This window comes from Leptonotus elevatus, chromosome 15 (assembly GCF_054856555.1).
Source record: "Leptonotus elevatus isolate MCC_2025b chromosome 15, RoL_Lele_1.0, whole genome shotgun sequence".
NCBI lineage: Eukaryota > Metazoa > Chordata > Actinopteri > Syngnathiformes > Syngnathidae > Leptonotus > Leptonotus elevatus.
Window position 1 is genome coordinate 13,444,185 of NC_141253.1, and position 18,831 is coordinate 13,463,015.

Below are 18,831 nucleotides of genomic sequence, written 5' to 3' on the forward strand. Positions count from 1 at the left end.
ATACTTTCCTGCAGGTGATGCAAAATAGCATTTTCAAAGTGTTTCAATGAGTGCAGGTGCCATATAAAGGGTTAATCGGCTACTGTATATAGTGGAGTAAAGTGCTATGGGGAACTTGGCCGCGACTTATAGGCGCGTTTCACTGTTGCGCCACACGCACGTATGAACATATCAAGAAATATTCACGTCCTGTTCCTTTAAAAGCAACCAGCCCACGCCTCGAAAAAGCGGCTTGTTCCGGCTTGCATCTTGTCTTTTCTTTTCTTTTTTTTTAATGTTCGCTCGCCTCATTCAAATTGTGGCCAGGCGCTCACGCAGTCGTTTTGCTTTGACGTTCAACGCTCGGCGATAGGACCGCGCCTTCGGCCCCGGGGGTGCGCCATGCGAGGCCGCCTGCGAGCCACCGCGGCCGGCTGAAGAGGCTCCATTAGCGGTCATATATGACGCCACCACCCGCTCCTCCGAGCCCGGCCACTGGAAGGGGAGCCAGCGTACCACCTGAACCAAAGTAAAAAAAAATATTTTTTTAAATAAAAAGCACAGCAGCGGCTTCAAGACTGACCCCAGACCTCCTTTTCATCATTCTTCTTATGTTTGCCATCTTGATGGACAAGCGTGAGCACGTTTGGGCTGTGGAGGTGCGCGTGTGGTAAGTGACTTCTCCAGATGTGCTTTTATTGCGTTTCTCCTTCAACTTGACTTGCCCTCAACTTGTTTTGCTAGCGCTGTGTTTGTTTAGTGTGAAATGAGTTGACTGCCAGCTCAGCGCTAAACGTCTGCAACTGGTGCTGATGGATGAGGCAGTTGGTGCGTGGATGTTGTTTGGCTCCATCCCCTCATCAAAACACTAAACAGGATTCTCGGGTTGTGATGGAGCAGGACTTCCCAACTTTTTAGAAGTGCTGTCAAGGTTAAAGCATTAACTGATTAATTAATCGCCAAAAAAATATCGCATTAATCATGAATTAACGCAGATTAATCGCACTATTAATTTTGACCATATGGCTACGTTTAAGGTAGCACAGGTTGTGTGAGCAATACACATAATTATATGCATTAAAGAAAAGCATTTAATAAATGTTTGCGTATGACATTTAGAATATTTGTTCATGTCAAAATATTGGGGTCGTTTTTTACCCTATTTTAAATTATGCAAGTAATTAATTGATTAGAAAAAGAGGATGAGCGTGTGCAGTGGATCAAAAAATGTTGAAGACGTCCTCATAACATTAAATGTCAAAAGAATGAACACATAACCGGTGCTCTTCAAATTTGGCGAGAAAAAAATATTGATAAAAAAACCTTTTTTATGAAGTGATTCATCGTGATTGATCAAAATTCTAAGATGTGATTAATCAGATAAAAAAATTGAATCGGTTGACAGCTCTGAACAGAAATAGGAAACATTTATCCAAACATTTTCTATTGCACTTGACATCTGACTGATTTTGGGGTGAGAGGTGGGGTACATCATGTGTTGGTCGCCAGTCAATCACAGAACACAATTTCAAACAAACAAACAAACAAACATAAATTGCTATTATATTAGCATACTGTAGAGGAGACCGGGGCTTAGTTATACCAAATGAAAGACCAAAGTCTTAGGTATATATGTATTTTTAAATTCATGTCATTTACATATTTTGTGTTATTGCACAGTTATAAGTCATCAAATGGAGGGAGTGAACATGTGACATGTTGCCCCACCAATGGGTAAGTTGTCACACTATATGGGGTAAGATGTCACGCTGGATTTTGCAATTAATAAAACATGGGCAAAATTATTCTTGTTCTCCTGGGTTTTATATATATATTTTTTACAGCCAGAATTTTTTTTATCATTGATCTTGAAAATTTACCATAGTCACTGAGCAAACTTTAACATGAAAATATTATGAAATAGATTAAAGTCCTTAGGAACTGCTGGCATGGAGGTCATAACTCTCAGCCTCAAATGCCTGTTTTGCTTCCCTTAAACTGGAAATTTGAGATTAAATTGAGTTAAAAAAAAATAAAGCATGTCAGTTAATGGATGGATGGTTCATCATGTGGGCATGCTGTAGTTCCAACAGCTGGAAAATCAAATTTTAAACAATGAAATAAAACCTGGCAAACTAATTTCCTCACTCTTCAGACTCATCATGAGGAACAACTCTGGCATAAATAAAGAGTAGCCAGAGTTGATTTTTCATTGGCCCATTCTTTGCATATGTGACAACAAACCCCAAACTAACTGAGACAAGTTGCCCCAAACTACCATGTTGGCTAATACTTGCTCTAGTTTAAAGACAGAGATAGTATTTGAAAACTAGCATTTGAAAACTAGTATTCCACTTCCACGTCTTCTACAGAGAAGAAAATTGCAATGTGACAACTTACCCATGATACAATTAGCCCCGGTCTCCACTATATAAATTCAAAATAAAAAGTCGGCTTGGTCAAAGGAAATTGTGAAAGTGCCTGGTTTCCTCCAAACATGACTCATTCACACCAACAAATTCAATCTTTGTCTCATCAGACCACAGAATTTTCTTTCGCATGCTGTGAAAAAAAAGAAGTAAATTGTCTCATAAAGACTAAGAATTTTTGGGGTATTTAAAAAAAAAAGATTACACAACTTCTGTTTGCTCTCTTTGCTGCAGACGCAACTTGATGAAAAATATACGCTGTTGCTTTTCTGTGTAGGGTAGCAGCTTGTGAGCTGTTACTGCCCCCGCACACTGAAACCATACACCTCAGGAATATATCATAAAAAGTACACACACACACAGCTACTCACCCCAACTGTGCTACAGTAATCCTTAACAAAAATATATCTGTAGGTCCTGGCTAATTATTTTCTTACTGAACACTTATGTGTTAATATTTGGTATCCTGTTGGAGTGTTTACCACGCATCATCACGTCTTGCAGTTAAATGTTAACTTGTGCTTCACAGGTTGTACACTGTTGAAGTCAAATAGGTGCCGAACCCTTTCTCACAGACAATGATGAAGTTACTGATTTCATGACACAAATAGTTATCTTTCTGGTTTTACTGGTCCGCAGTGGATCTGTTTTGTTCTGCTTTATGGTCTGCTTTATCACCTTTTGTTCATCACTCTTGGCACACATGTATTACATGCACACACCAACAACGTTGTGGTGTTGAGCTCAGTGTGGCGTGAGATGTCCTTAAAACATCTCGATGAATTTTTGGGGTTGTTTTTAATTATTTTCCATTCAAGTTCCAGTTTTAAAAACATTTTTAAATGTTGATTTAAAAAAAATAAAGAGGCGTTTTTAGTTTTTTTTTTTTTTTTAATTTAATGTCAGATTATGTTTATTTGTTTGTTTGTTTTTGTTTAAAAGCTTTAGGTCATTTTGATGAAATTTTCATTCCCATTAAATTTTGGTTAATTGTAAATGTTTTTTGATTGTTTGTGTGTGTGTGTGTGTGTGTTTGTTTTAATTTCATGTTTATTGTCTAAAAAAAAGTTATTTTCAGTTTTTGGGTTTTATATTTTTGTAATAATGAATTTTGATTTTCTTAAATGATTCATTTCAAATGTGTATTTTATCTTTATAAAAATGAAACCTCATTGATTTTTTTATTGTATTTGTTTTTTTGTGATTTATTGTTGATTGTAATTTTAACTTTTTAAATTCTGACAAATTTTAAAAGTTGTATTTTTTGTTTTTTTTATTTTAGGATTTATCAATTTTTAGTTTGACATTTTTTGTAATACTGAATATTTTTTCATTTGAGTCATTTTTAAAAAAATATGGCCTTTTTTAAATGAATATAATTTATTGTGCGCTTTCTGTTTGTTTTTGTCATTTATTTCTTTAAAATGTTTTGTAATTTTGTGTAAATTTATTTTTTTAACTTAAATTTAACTTTAAACTTAAAATGTTTTTTTAATTTTAATTTTGAATTATTTTGATTGGAGAATTACTCAAATAAAAATATTTGAGAAATTCTTAAGTTTGAAATTTGGAGTTATTTTCTGAGTCTTTTTATTTTATTTTATTTTTTACATTTTTTATTTCACTTTTTCATCCTAATCACGACCCCTTAATCACTTGTGGTGCATTTATTTCGACATGCCATCAAATACAGTTTCAAGTTTGAATGGCTCTGTCAAAGTTGTGTTGTTTGTGGCGCATCCTGCTGTTATGATAACCCTGTCACGTTTGCTTGTGTGGGGGCGTGTTGTGCTTGGGTGAGATTTCACCAGAACGCCTGCTCGATGTGTCTTATTTTATTTCATTTGCCTTTCTGTTAGCCGGTGCTTAGGTTTAGCTGAGGTAGTAAGTATACTGATACAGATACTGATTTATTGTGGAATTTTTAAGCGATTGTTTTTGTTTTTATTGCAGTTTTTGAAGTACTGTATACAGTTTAAAAAATATATTTGGGGAACTGCGTGAGTGATTGAGAGCTGGAGTAAAGGAATACTTTAAAAAAGGAGTAAAACTAGAGGAAAAACATTTGTTATAGCAGATTTTCACTTATCACATTTTGACTCTGGAACGTATCCAGCACAATAAACGGGGGTTCCCTGTACTTGTTTCCTGGCACCACCAAACATGTCGATGACAAAGTGAGAAACAAATAAGTAAAGCCAAGTTTTATTACAGAAGCTACAAATAACGTGTGCCAACGTGTCATGTGGTAAAAATGATCGTCAAGTGCTAAAAAACATTCCACAAAACAAAAAAACAAAACAAAAATTGCTCTCTATTCTTCTCTCCTCGAGGAAACTCCAAAAACCCAACCCCCGCTTATTTAAGGACATGTGACATGTTGTCCACAGCCAGATGACAATATAACTGTGCCAACTCTTGGCTGGCTACAATGTACTCCTAATGCCTGTCTACTGTCTAGCGTTGATTGGATTCGGTGCCCAAGAAGTTCTGCCAAGATTGCATTTCTCCCAAATCCATGTTTATATATATATATATATATATATATATATATATATATATATATATATATATATATATATATATATATATATATATATATATATATATATATATATATATATATATATATATATATATAAATCTAAATAAAAGACCCGGTGCAAGTGCAACTAAGCCATTACTGCCATTTATTGGTGAATGGAGATATTACAGTTTAAAATTAGAGAGTGGAGTGGTGAACGATCAGCAAAAATTCACATATATTTGACACTTGTTGAACTAGAAATGTATTGGAGAGTTGTTTTTAGCCCCCCCCCCCCCCAAAAAAGACAAATCTTGAAAAAATACTGATAAACCTCCAATGTACATTCTCCACAATAAAAATACATTTAAAAAAAAATAAGAATCCAAAAGTAACAAATAACAACAATTAATTATTGAGGAAAAAACTCGCATTACATTTGATTTTTGCAGAAAAAAGCACAATATGAGTTGTTGCTCTTAATGTTGGTTTGTTTTTCAGCATTTTTGTGTCGTCCTTGAATGACAATTTTTAAACAAGAGTCCATTGCACGGGTCGTTATGCGTCAGTGTATTTTGATTTTTCAAACCCATTCAGAATTGTATTATGAAAAATGACAAATTTAACTAGACTCAGCTTAGAAGGGTCCAATATTTTCTATTCAAGGTCTTGAATTGGACAAGCCAAGTTATTTCTCTTGACATATTTTCACATTATGTAAGTTCCTTCTCCTCTCACGTCTGAACGAGTCCTCAACATTTCTTCTCCAAATTAATTTCAAAGGGAAATCAATCCCCCCCAAAATGTCTTGGCAATAGTTGCTCAGGTCTCAGGTAACAACCAATCACAGCTCAGTTTAAGAAAACAGGTGAGCTGTGATTGGTCGTTACCTGAGCAACTGTGATGTCATCTTTAGTCGACAGCAAGTGGCAAAATGGCCGCCCCATGAGATGGATAAAAGCGGCTGGATTTTGCTGCATAACTCATATTACAAAAATGTAATATTAATCAGAATGTCAGGGTTAGACTAGTGCGGTCACATATAACATATTATTGTCAAGAAACATTTAATGTCAGATTATGTTTATTTTTTTGTTTGTTTGTTTTTGTTTAAAAGCTTTAGGTCATTTTGATGAAATGTTATTCCAATTAAATTTTGGTTAATTAATTTTTTGGGGTGATTGTTTGTGTGTGTGTGTGTTTGTTTTAATTTATTTTTTATTGGTTAAAAAAAAGAAGTTATTTTCAGTTTTTGGGTTTTAGATTAATCAGAATGTCTAGTGCGGTCACATATAACATATTATTGTCAAGAAACATTTAAGGGTGACTTCCCCTTTAAGACAAGATAAAGTCATGTCTGAGCATTTTAAAGCCATCAAACAATACGCTTTATGACCTCAACCAAAAATGTGCAGTTTAAGAAAATCTGTGGACAATAGTGATTGTGCTATGAGGGAAGTTTGTATGTAAACTGAGACTCAAAAACAGGATATAGCAGTTGTTCAAAGCAGGAACAGGTGGCTGTGGTGTTATGTTCCCCACCAGTTGCTTTTCTCCACCACTCCCCCGCTCAGCCATCCTCCTCCTTAAACTCACAGCCGGGGCTCCTTTCGCCACAAGAGCGTGACCAAACTCTTCCTTGGACGGTGCTCTTTTCGAGGGGAAGGTGGGGTGCGCTTATGGCGGTTAAATTTGGGTGCCTTGCTGATGGAAACATGAGGTGGGAACACGGCTCGAGGCTGTCCAGGCGTAGTGACGCGGCACAGAGCCCCTGGAAGGTGCGTAAATATTATATAGGATTAATAACTTAAATGATATATATAATTTTTATAGCGCTTAAGTGCTTTGAGAGAGTAATTAGGTGAAATTTGCAATGAAGCATGTCTACGCAAATACTCGGACCTTATGCTCAGAATTTAAAATTGTTTATTACAACAGCTGGCAAAAATACCCATACTCATAGATTCTTGTGTTTAAGAAAAACATCCTGTACCCTCTGAAATGAATTTTTTGATCACTTTGCTGTCATTGAAATTCTGATTGGATAAATAAGACTGAGCTAACAACAAGTCCTTGGGTTCGTTTTACAGCTTTGTATTTGAGCTAACTAGCTAAGAATAACTGAAAAGTACACTTTGATGGAAGCCTGCAAGTGTCAAAATTAAATTAATAAAAACGTTATTGTGAAATAAATATCCTTTCGATAAATAACAGCCAATTATATAATGTGGCCATTAAATTGTAAAATGTGTTAGTATTATTATGAAAAGTGTTCATGCTATTCTTTAATATGTAACACATATTTTATTTTTGATTAAATATTTGATAATGATTATTTTAACAATGTCATACGTTTTAATAAAAATTACATTTAATTCATTTCCCAAGGTTTTATAAAATAAGAACCTTTTTCTTTTTTACAAAGTCACTTTTTATTTCATGATGTCCTTTTCCACAATGGCTTTTCTATTACATAATAGCGTTTTACAGCCGAATGACTTGACCTTGTCAATCAAATCACACGAGGCGGAGCCAGTTACTTGATTGGCTGAGTCTGTTATACAGACATGAGTAGCAGAAGTTGCAGTAATCGATTCACGCATGGAGAGTTTATTGGCTGATGAGGAGCCTTGGCAAGAATGTTTGTGAAAGAATGGCTGCGGGAGACAAGTCATTTTCAAAAGTACTCCGAGAACTAGCAAATAGTTTGGAATCGGGTCATAACGTCTTAAGGCCTTCACCGGAGAGAGGGTTGCAGCATGAGGCTGTGTCACAGTTTGGAAGTTGGCGCTACATGTGCATATTCTATATGCACCCGGTGCTTAGTTGCTCTCAAACTTTCAAAAATGTTGTCTTCGATGTCAGCTTCCTGAACAGCAACTACCATTCCGAGCATTTCAAAAATAGTATTCAAACGAGTCAAAATATCATCTCGTGATAAGTTATCATGATCTATTTGATCAGCTAGAGTCAGCAGAGCTGCAGAAATACCGCTGAAGTCTGCCATTGTTCCTTCTGCTGCTGCCTGCCAACTAACAACGGTCATGACCGTGTCTAGGAAAACTAATTGATCGTAGAGGATCAAACAGGAGGCCCAACCCACTGACTTTGATTGACAACACCAAGTCATTTGGCTGTAAAACGGCAATATGTAATAGAAAGGCCATTGAGGAAAAGGACATTATGAAATAAAAACTGACTTTGTAAAAAAAAAACGTTTTCTTATCTTATAAAACCTTGTAAAATAAATTAAATGTCATTTTTATTAAAAAGTATGACGTTGTTAAAATAATCATTATGAAATATTTAATCAAAAATAAAATATTAGTTATATATTAAAGAATAGCATGAACACTTTTCATAATAATACTAACACATTTTACAATTTAATGGCCACATTACATAATTGCCTGTTATTTATATAAAGGATATTTATTTCAAAATTACGTTTTTATTAATTGAATTTTGACACTTTCGGCCTTCCATACACTTTACCTCTAGTTTTTTTCTTCCCAATAAGATGATGCTGGATTTTAGGGTGGCACAAAACAATATCATGCGTCTTGGAATCTTCCACATTTATATGAAAATTTTGTTTACTCAAACTCTAGCATGCATAATTTGGAGATTGACATCCTATAAGTGTGATTAGCTTGAAATTTTGCACACAATTAACCGAGACATGACAAATATACAATAAATTCTCACCTCAAGCGATAAGGAAAATCACTAGTCAATTTGGTGACTGGTGGTTGTGTTGCTAATGCTAAATGCTCTATTGGTTAACAGTTAAAGAGTGCAAAACAAGTAAATGTGCTAGCCATTTATCCAAGCTTTTTTTTTGCTCGGTGTGCCATTGTAGCTACTAGGGATGTAACAATAATGACAATATCACAATATTAAAATTGCCACATCCATCCATCCATCCATTTTCTGTACCGCTTGTCCTCACAAGGGTCGCGGGGGTTGCTGGAGCCTATCCCAGCTGGCTTTGGGCAGTAGGCGGGGTACACCCTGTACTGGTTGCCAGCCAATCGCAGGGCACACAGAGACGAACAACCATACTCACAATCACACCTATGGACAATTTGGAGTGTCCAATTCACCTGCCATGCATGTTTTTGGAATGTGGGAGGAAACCGGAGTACCCGGAGAAAACCCACGCAAGCACGGGGAGAACATGCAAACGCCACCCAGGAAGGCCGAAGCCCGGACTTGATCTCACAACCTTTGCACTGGGAGGCGGACGTGCTAACCAGTCAGCCACCGTGCCGCCACAATATTAAAATTGCCACAATATGAGCAAAATAAATCAGTTAAAAGGGTGTGGTTGTATTCTATTAGTGTAGATCTAGCACCCTCTGGTGGTTACTTTATTAGTGCAGTTTAATTTTAATTAGGAATGTTTTGGCCACTGCGGCGGTTATGTCATATAAATCACTCCTACCAGCAAGTATAGGATTTTTTTGGGGCGATATTGCGCGTTTTTAAACAGTAACGTGAGTTATTTTTATAGTGTATATTTATGTGGATGTTTGAGATGTCCTACTGTGTTAGTGATTACTGAATGCACCTTGAGTCAGCTGCCGACCGCGAGTGAGTACAGTACTTGCTTTCTTCATGCCGCTCTGCTCATGTTAAGTCAGACTACATTTCCCATGACTCTTAGGCACAGAAGCAGTTCTACTTCTGGTATGATGCAAATGTGAATGTGAAAGTAAATAGGAAGGAATTTAACAGTTCAATTCCTTTTTAATTGGTTTATTGTATGAATTGCTATGACAACTGTGTGATTGATGTACAGTGTTCCCTCGTTTTCCGCTGGGGTTAAGTTCCAGAAAATAACCGCAATAAATGAAATCCTCAAAGTAGATAAATGGTTTTAGGCTCTAAAACCCTTCACCACACAGTTTATACACTTTTCTCATCGAGGCATTTATATTTTCTCACATTTCTCTCGTTTAAACGTTCTCAATGTTCAAACCTTCATAATTTTTTAAAATAAAATTGGTACATTACTGTAAAAAAGATGCATGCAAAATTGCACTAAAAAAATCCACGATACAGCGAGGCTGCGAAAAGTGAAACTGTACACATGGGCCAAACAATTGGAAAAACCGGGTCTGGGACGGGACCTGCATAAAAATGAGACAAAACAACGTGGATGGCGAAATCCGCCGGGACTCGGGCGGGATTCCAGCTAAATGTGAAATCATCTTAACACACCCTACACCACAGGATAATTGGTCATCCTGAGATATTTGATAATTTGGCTTTTGATCAGAAAGGAGGAATCGGGTTAAAATCTATTTGAAAGAGAAAAATAACAATAAATAAATGGAATGACAATGTATAGGCCTGGTAGGAAACTGCAACCATCAACAAAATTCTCAAATTTGTAACTTTTTTTTACTGCATGGAAAAATAACAAAGACTTAAACACCAAAGAGATTCATTGGATATTTAGCTTCTCTTTGAAGCCTTTCATAGTCTTTATAGACCATGAATTCTTTGCAAGTCAGATCATCTGGGTGTGGACTTTTTAAAGACTAGCATGCACTAAAAGCCGCATTTCTTGTCCCGTCAAGTCTTTTCCAGCACTGGCCTGCCGCAGCTCGTTGAGATGTATTCACCTTGAGCCTGACGGCGTCTCCTCCCCGCAGCCGGGATGCCGGTGCAGGCCGCCCAATGGACGGACTTCCTGTCCTGTCCCATCTGCTACAACGAGTTCAACGGCAGCGGCCAGCAGCCCATCAGCCTGGGCTGCTCGCACACGGTGTGCCGCACCTGCCTGCACAAGCTGCACCGCAAAGCCTGCCCCTTCGACCAGACGCCCATCAGCACGGATATCGACCTGCTGCCCGTCAACTGTGCCCTGCTGCAGCTGGTCGGAGCTCAGGTAAAAAGAAACTAAAATTTTGGAAATGTAATAAGCACAGTGATTATTGTGAGGAAGCAACTGTGACGTTGGTGTGGTGGTACGCCAATTCCTCAGTGCTTAATTTGTAGCATTTACATGATCAAGAGTCCTGTTATCCATTCATCCATTTAGCGCTTACCATGGCCGTTTGTAGCCTATTTTTGGGTTGTTCAAGCACCCCTAAATTCGAATCCCCGTCCCCCTTAAGTTCAAGACATTATTTAAAAAAATGTTATAACCTCCTTTATAAACAAGCCAGAGAAATTTCGTATACAATACTGTGTGAAAAAGTAATATTTTCACAACAAAATGACCACAGTGCCTCAAAAATGGTTAGTTCCAACCAACCAATCTCTCTCTCTCTCTCTCTCTCTCTCTCTCTCTCTCTCTCTCTCTCTCTCTCTCTCTCTCTCTCTCTCTCTCTCTCTCTCTCTCTCTCTCTCTCTCTCTCTCTATATATATATATATATATGTTAAGGGTGTGAATTGCCTAGTACCTGGCGATTCAATCCGTCCGTATCACGATTCATAGGTCACAATTTGATTTGATACAGATTAATCCCAATTCAAATCTATAAATTGATTATTGCGATTTTTTTAAACTCAAATTTAGAAAATACTAATCAGTAAACTTGTACATGTACATTGTAAGATTTGTATGAAAATGTATTTATTTATCTGAAACTTCAGGCTTATAACTGTGAGCCACTGTATTTAACCAAAAATCTGTTGCAATCTGTTTCTTGTTGGAACCGCATTGAAATTAAATATTAAGGCTTAATGTTCCATTAATATAACATTCTTCCATGCTTAACGTGTGAACCGTAACCTTAAGTAAGACGTTTTGTTGAATATTTTCATCAAAAAATTGGTGTTTAAACATCGATTTGGCCGCCTATATATATATATATATATATATATGTTAGGGATAGTTAGGCGAAATTAGAAGAATAGAAAATAGCCATTACTTTCAAGCAACTTCAAGGACTAATGCTATATAGGATCTTTCTTTAACTTCATTTTTAAATGGCCTAACCCACAATGTGACCCTTTAGCCCAAAGATTTGCCTGCCACCACTGCTCTAAATTCTCCAAAGGTGTAACTTTGAACAGATGTATGTCCATGTTTGTCCTGCGATTTGCTGGCAGCCAGTCCAGGGATAGATTGCAGCTAATCCGCAATTTATGACAAGTGCAATAGAAAGTGGATGGTGGGACAAAAATTGTGTCTGTGTGCCTTTTAGATACCAGACGTGCAGCCAGTTAGCCTGAGCAGTGCGACAGATGTTGGACACTATGAGGCCTGCAGGGTGTGTGTGGAAGAGCTGGCGCTATACCTCAAACCAATTAGCGGCACGAAAGGTATGGTTATTGCTTCATAAATGACCGTTTCTGATGTTAAAACCAAATTATGTAGAATAAAATGAAGTTTTATGAGCAAAACTTTTGCAAGGCGTAGCAGATAGAAGAACACTTTCAAAACAAATTCATACCACAGTGACTTCTTAAATTGATCACAATCTGTTACAAGATGCATTCATCAAATTTAGCTTAGTATTTAAATTGCCGTCCCTGCAGGTGCGGCGCCGCCAAGTCCGAGTGCGCTAAGCAGACCCATGCAGAGGAAGCTGGTGACGCTTGTCAACTGCCAGCTGGTGGAGGAGGAAGGCCAAGTGCGGGCCGTGCGTGCGGGCCGGTCGCTGGGGGAGCGGACGGTCACTGAGCTCATCCTGCAGCACCAGAACCCCCAGCAGCTGTCTGCCAACCTCTGGGCTGCGGTCAGAGCGCGGGGATGCCAATTTCTGGGGCCTGGTGAGTTAACATTGTCTTTTAAAACATGAACATCAATATGTGCGCTTCAGAATGTTTAACCAAATGATGTAATAATGAGCCTATGCTAGCTTAATGCTAACATAAATACAAACCCTCATAGACGGAAATTAGCATCAACATTATGGTGATTTACATGATTATTTATATGAGCACATACGAACGTAGCATACAACATTACTCACAGGCATATATATTCTCTGCTTTGTTTGAATAACGACAATTACTAGAGTTAGTTCTTCTTTTTCTTCTTCTCCTTCTAAAATCTATTTGATATGCTTACGACTAGAATCTGTTGCATGTCCTACATATGCTCAACTTCTTCTAAATAAATCATTCTCCCCTTCAGCCATGCAGGAAGATGCCCTGAAGCTTGTGTTGTTGGCTCTGGAGGATGGTTCCGCACTGTCCAGGAAGGTGCTGGTGTTGTTTGTCGTGCAAAAGTTGGAGGGGCGCTTCCCTCAAGCTTCCAAAACCAGCATAGGCCATGTGGTGCAGCTCCTTTACAGGGCCTCCTGCTTCAAGGTACAGTGCAATGTTTCGAAAGTCCTTCAAGAAACTTCAAGAAAAATATTATGCAACTGAACAAAGGTTTATTTCATATGATGAACATTTGTGGGTTAAATATTATCAGGCTTTTTACAGCGGCTTTTTATTTGTTGAATTTTACATTAGTCAGAAGGCGCCATAGTCACTAAAATTCTTCAGTTCATTCAAGATATTTATGGAACAATTTGTCTCCTCCACAAAATATTATATTTTCACAATCAAACTTCCAAATGAAGAGATACTTCACATGTTCTATTTAGATTCTCCTTGTACATTTTTTAAACAGATTTAAACAATTCCAACTTCATGTTCTCATTCTCAGTACTTGTTCTGCTTGTTTACCACTGCACAGTACACGATCTTAGCTTCAAAATAGTACTGCTGGACTATGCAAAAAACAGGGCACCAAGTCACACATCAGAGACAACTATGTATTTACATCTCTGCATGTGGCTGTTAGTATCAAATTTTATAGCAGTTAAAACTGACCAGTGTAGAAAAGCGGATAAAACTGAAGCGTTTGAAGTTAATAATAAAAAGCAACAGGGTACATCAATGCGTGTTTGATAACCCGCCCTTCGTAACCTCGAAACATAATAAAAAGAGCACCCCTGTAGATGCAAAAGTCAAGTACGGGTAACTAATACGCAGACCCCCGTGGAGATGTGCATGTATTTCTGTGCCTGTTACCCGATGATGCACATAGCTGGCAGGGCACAAATGCCAACTATTTCCTGGTGATGTAACAGCATTCTATATTTGCATCTCGTCTTGCAGGACAGATGCGCGGGGATATAGAAGCGGGTCAAAATGAGGTGGCAGAGTTCGGACATGAGACGATGACGACTTTCTTTCATGCTGAGCTAATTGGATTGGTGTGATGTCTAATGATGATTACTCATAGGGCAGATTCTGACAAAGGGATACTCCCTTTTCTTGATCTGAATTTGAGTTACATGTCTGAAGAATCATCACACTGCCTAATAATACAGTACAGTGAACTGCCAATATTCGTGGGAGATTGGGACTGGGCCAGGACGCAAATAGCGAAAACCTGGTTATAATCGCCGGACATGATAAACTATAAATATATATTATATTATATATATTTTCCTTGTCTTCTTCGCTTCTCTTAAATTGGATGTCAAACTGTTTTTTGTTGACCTGATTCATCATCCAGGTGACCAAGCGAGATGAAGACTCCTCGCTGATGCAGCTGAAGGAGGAATTCCGCACATACGAAGCTCTCAGAAGAGAACACGACGCCCAGATCGTGCACATCGCCATGGAAGCTGGCCTCCGCATTTCGCCCGAGCAGTGGTCCTCTCTGTTGTATGGGGACCTGGTCCACAAGTCGCACATGCAGTCCATCATTGACAAGGTCTCATTCATTAGACTCATAGTCTCATAGATACTGCGGGATTTTTTTCTGACAAAAATTCCATTTTAATCGAGTTTTCCTCCTTCGCTTATAGGAAAAGCAAGTGAAAATGAGTTTTGGTCTTTGTTCTGTTTACTCTTTTGAGATCTACTTTATTTCTCCTGATACCAAACAAACTGATTGTTTTCAAAAAAAGGAAAACTGAATGTTAAAAATGATTCATCGCCCAGCCCTAGGACAGGGTCTCTTAGTGTCAGAAGCTAAAATTGGTTCATTTTCATTGGGTCGTTGATGTTAGCATTTTTTACTGTGTAGTTGCAGTCTCCAGAGTCGTTTGCAAAGAGTGTCCAGGAGCTGACTATCGTCCTGCAGAGGACTGGAGACCCGGCCAACCTCACCAGCCTCAGAGCTCACCTCGAGCTGCTAGCCAACATAGACCACAATACAGGTACAATCACTTGGTTTTTAGAAAGTTTGCGTGATGGTCTCAAATGATGATAACCCATTTTGAGAAAGGGAAACTCCCTTTTGCTGATCTGAATTTGAGTTGAGATATCTGAAGATGCCTCACGCAGCCACACAAAAACATTGCTCACAAAGGAGTCTTTGTGGACAACAGCCATGACTCATCACTGTGATGCTGTATGCCGTTTTTCTCAAGAAGTATACAGTATTGCAAAGTAATACTTTATTTGTATGCATAGATGATGCGGCACCATCCTGGGAGGAGCTCGAAAATGTGATGTTGGCAGTAAAGTTGGTGGTTCATGGCCTGGTGGAATTCACCCAAAACTTCAGCAAAAAGAGCCATGAGACCCCACAGGTAGTCACTTCATTATGCGACATGCAGATGTCAGTCTTTGAGTGATTATCAGTTTTCCTCCAAATGTACACTTGCTGTTTTTGGTGTCTGCAGCCTCAGGTGAACAGCAAGTATAAGACCAGCATGTGCAGAGATCTTCGTCATCAGGGAGGTTGTCCGAGAGGAAGTAACTGCACGTTTGCACACACACAGGATGAACTGGAGAAGTGAGTGAATCACAATTTTTGCTTGGTGTAACTCTAGAATATAGGAATGGCCACTTTGAGTCTAACTTTACGTCAGTGGTTCCAGACCACCAGGTCATTTGGTACTCGGTCACACCGATAGAAGAATAAATAGATAAATAAATACATTTTAGGGGCATCAAAATTCCTTTAACGCCACAATTTTTTTTTTTAAACGCTCGATTAATAACCATCCCTTACTTGGAAAGCATGTACTGGGGGAATTCCAGTCACAACGCAGCAGACACGTCCACGTCAAAATTTAGCAGTAATAAATTTGACCAAAAAAATGCATGTAAAAATGCATGCAGAATTTCACAAGTTACTTCTTGTTAAAGATCAGATAGCTCTTATAATGAAAAGAAAAATGCACTGAAATGTCACCAATGACAAGTACAAGTAAATGCAATTATGCCATCTAGTGGCAGAAAAATGACTTCAAATCAATAAAAAAAAATTTTTATAGTACAGTACATCTTTTTAATTTCAACTCAATTTTATGAATTATCATGAAATTACTGTATCAATGATTAAACGATGCAGCCATATTTCTATCAGTTTAACATGTTTTTCTACTTTTACGTTAATGTGTGAGAGACCTCTTGATCAGTTTCACGATTTTGTTTTTTCTTTTGAGAGAGAGCTCAGTATTGTTCATTCCGTAATCTAACCGATTCGACATGTCATCATCATTGCTCTATCTCTTTTTTTTTCTCTATTTCTTTTTTTTTTGTATGTGTGGGCATGTGCGTGTGTGTGTGTGTGTGCATATGTGCGTGCGTGTGAGTGTGTGCTCATTAATTCACCTAAAATCTATTAAAAATCCCATAACGTTCACCTAAACCGAATACTTCAGAATCCAGCTAGAGTCGTGAGGTTGTCAGGAGACCCGAGGAAGGATCAAAGAAAAGAAAGAAAAGTGAAATCCAGCACCGACTAGACATCCCCTACTACCCACCGGGTTACCAACCAGAATCTTTCACCAACCCCAGAAACATCTAAATTCCAACAATTTCAGTTTCACAATTTTGAATAATTGTATTTTATTTTTTTACAGATTTCGTCTGAGGAACAAGAAGAGCACAAGTGTTAGCCGTGCATTTCCTCCATGCGGGGGTAAATCCTTCACAGTGGAGGGCAGCATTCACACTGACGGCTCCATAGAAGCTGGAGAGGACACCCTGACGGAGGGAAGCCCTCACACACAACTCGTCTCTAGAGGCGCTGACACCTTGGAGGGCATGAAGAGAGTCGTGTCCAGTGAATCTGTTGAGGCGAGTGGCTCCGACGGGCTGAGCGGCGCCACTATGACATTACTGGGCTCAGCTGAACAGTAAGCATATTTTCTAAACTACAATATTACAAAAGAAAAAAATGTTGTCACATTTTTTTTTTTTACATAGAAATTAGTTAGGAATTGGCTTTTTGTATAAACTGAATTTCACATTTTGAATGGAAGAAATAAATGCATTTTTCTAGATATTACAGTCTCATATTTAATATTGATTGAATGAATTGTTTTTATTGCTCCTTTCTCTTTGAGGAAGCCCGTGTCTCCACCTAGAACTCCGGTCATCCACTCCGTAGCGTCATCTCCTTTGACCGCCATGGGACGGGTAACTGATGGTGGCGGGGGGCCAGTGTCCAAACAAGGTGGTCCCCTCATACTGCGAGTGCCTCATCCTTCTCAGGCCTCGGAGCTGTTCTACCAGGAACAACAATCTGCGTACGATACGGCCCACTACCAGCCAAACTGTGAGTCCTGAGTTCGAATATGGTATTTCCTCAAATAGTGTTCTGTTTATGTAACTAAAAAGAGGACGGAACATCTATTAGGGGATAGGCATTTATTGGAGGAGAGCCCTTCATGTTTCTCAAAACATCATTCAACGTCATATTGAGTAATACCTATTTTTTAAACTTTTTTTTTCAAGAAATAAATAATTACGCTTAGTTAACAGTGATCTCTTTTCATCGCTGAAGTTCTGTTCTAGAAATCATTTTTTTTTAAATAGTTTAAAGCAACACTAAGGAACTTTTAGTTCACGTTGATTATGGCAGCGCCATACGGACAAAAATGGTAATGCATGAAGGAAAACCACATTTCCCATGAGGACAAGCGCATTGCGTTGTTTTTAAGCTCACGCCAGCGTTGATCCTTGACTGTCCTTTTATCTGGGTAGCTTCCCTTTTTCTTTTATGTTTCCTCAAAACTTTTCAGTTGTTTTGCAGCTTCTGTAAGGAAAGCAGTAATCGTGAGTCGACATTCAAATTGACTTCCGACTTTGTAACGAATGGGGAACGTATGCCATAAAGCAGTCAGCACATTTGTAGTTTTTTTTGTGTGTGGCAGTGTTCCTACCATCCTCCTCAAAGTTGTTTAGTGCCAGTAAAAATAATACAGACCCACTAAGGCCATAGCAAAGTTACCATTCAACTAGTTTTATGTCGATGTTTCATCAGAAGAGTTATGAAAATATTTTATTAAGGTTGAAACTTCCTTTCGAATCGCTACGGCCACCCGTTGATGAAAAATGAAACTGCACACACCCTTTTTCACATATTGTACACAACGCGAACTTGACGTCACATCCGCAGACAGAGGGCGGAAAATTCAAACCCGAATCCAGTCTGAAGACTATTAGCCAGAGGCTTGCGTTGTGAATAGCTAAAATGTTAATCTACTAATTAGAAGATGTTTCAGTCATAAATAGTCAAATAAAAAGGCTATTGTAAAGATATTTTTGACCATATTGTTACAGAGAGCAGCTTTAAGTCGGTGATTCATAAAGTGTGCATTTTGTAATGGTATGCAGGCTCCCTCTAGTGGTCATGAAATAATCACTGAATTAAATATCAAACTGCACTGGCGTCCCGAGTGAGGATAAGCGGTTCGGAATAGTGTTTTAATTTCATCAACGAAAACTAAACCAATATAATTTCGTCAACACACATTTTCCACCGGACTAAAATTAAGACTAGACTAGACTAAAACCCTCATTAATAAACATAACTGGGACTAAATCAGTATGCATTTTCGTCGACTAATGAAAACGAGACGAAAATGTACTTCACTTAATAAAAACTGGACTAAAATCTATTAGGGCTGGGTTTGAAAAAATCGATACATCGATATCGAATCGATATTCCTTTTCATAGTCCAATATCGATT

At 38.1% G+C, this 18,831-nt stretch overlaps 1 protein-coding gene across 4 annotated transcripts in view; it reads left to right on the top strand.

The window, feature by feature from the left end:
- The first annotated feature begins 194 nt into the window (after nucleotides 1-194).
- rc3h2 (ring finger and CCCH-type domains 2) overlaps nucleotides 195-18,831 on the top strand; it is a 34,652-nt gene continuing 16,015 nt past the window's right edge. For 2 of the 4 annotated variants that reach the window (XM_086097032.1, XM_086097035.1), the window contains exons 1-11: nucleotides 195-649; nucleotides 10,521-10,831; nucleotides 12,097-12,214; nucleotides 12,431-12,664; nucleotides 13,032-13,207; nucleotides 14,412-14,612; nucleotides 14,928-15,060; nucleotides 15,317-15,435; nucleotides 15,529-15,641; nucleotides 16,717-16,992; nucleotides 17,203-17,414. In XM_086097032.1, coding sequence (XP_085953158.1) covers nucleotides 10,601-10,831; nucleotides 12,097-12,214; nucleotides 12,431-12,664; nucleotides 13,032-13,207; nucleotides 14,412-14,612; nucleotides 14,928-15,060; nucleotides 15,317-15,435; nucleotides 15,529-15,641; nucleotides 16,717-16,992; nucleotides 17,203-17,414 — 1,813 coding nt within the window. In that variant the 5' untranslated portion in view covers nucleotides 195-649; nucleotides 10,521-10,600. Of the gene's footprint in view, nucleotides 650-6,409; nucleotides 6,711-10,520; nucleotides 10,832-12,096; nucleotides 12,215-12,430; nucleotides 12,665-13,031; nucleotides 13,208-14,411; nucleotides 14,613-14,927; nucleotides 15,061-15,316; nucleotides 15,436-15,528; nucleotides 15,642-16,716; nucleotides 16,993-17,202; nucleotides 17,415-18,831 lie in introns of those variants that run through there. The other 2 variants (XM_086097033.1, XM_086097034.1) reach the window with 2 other exon arrangements.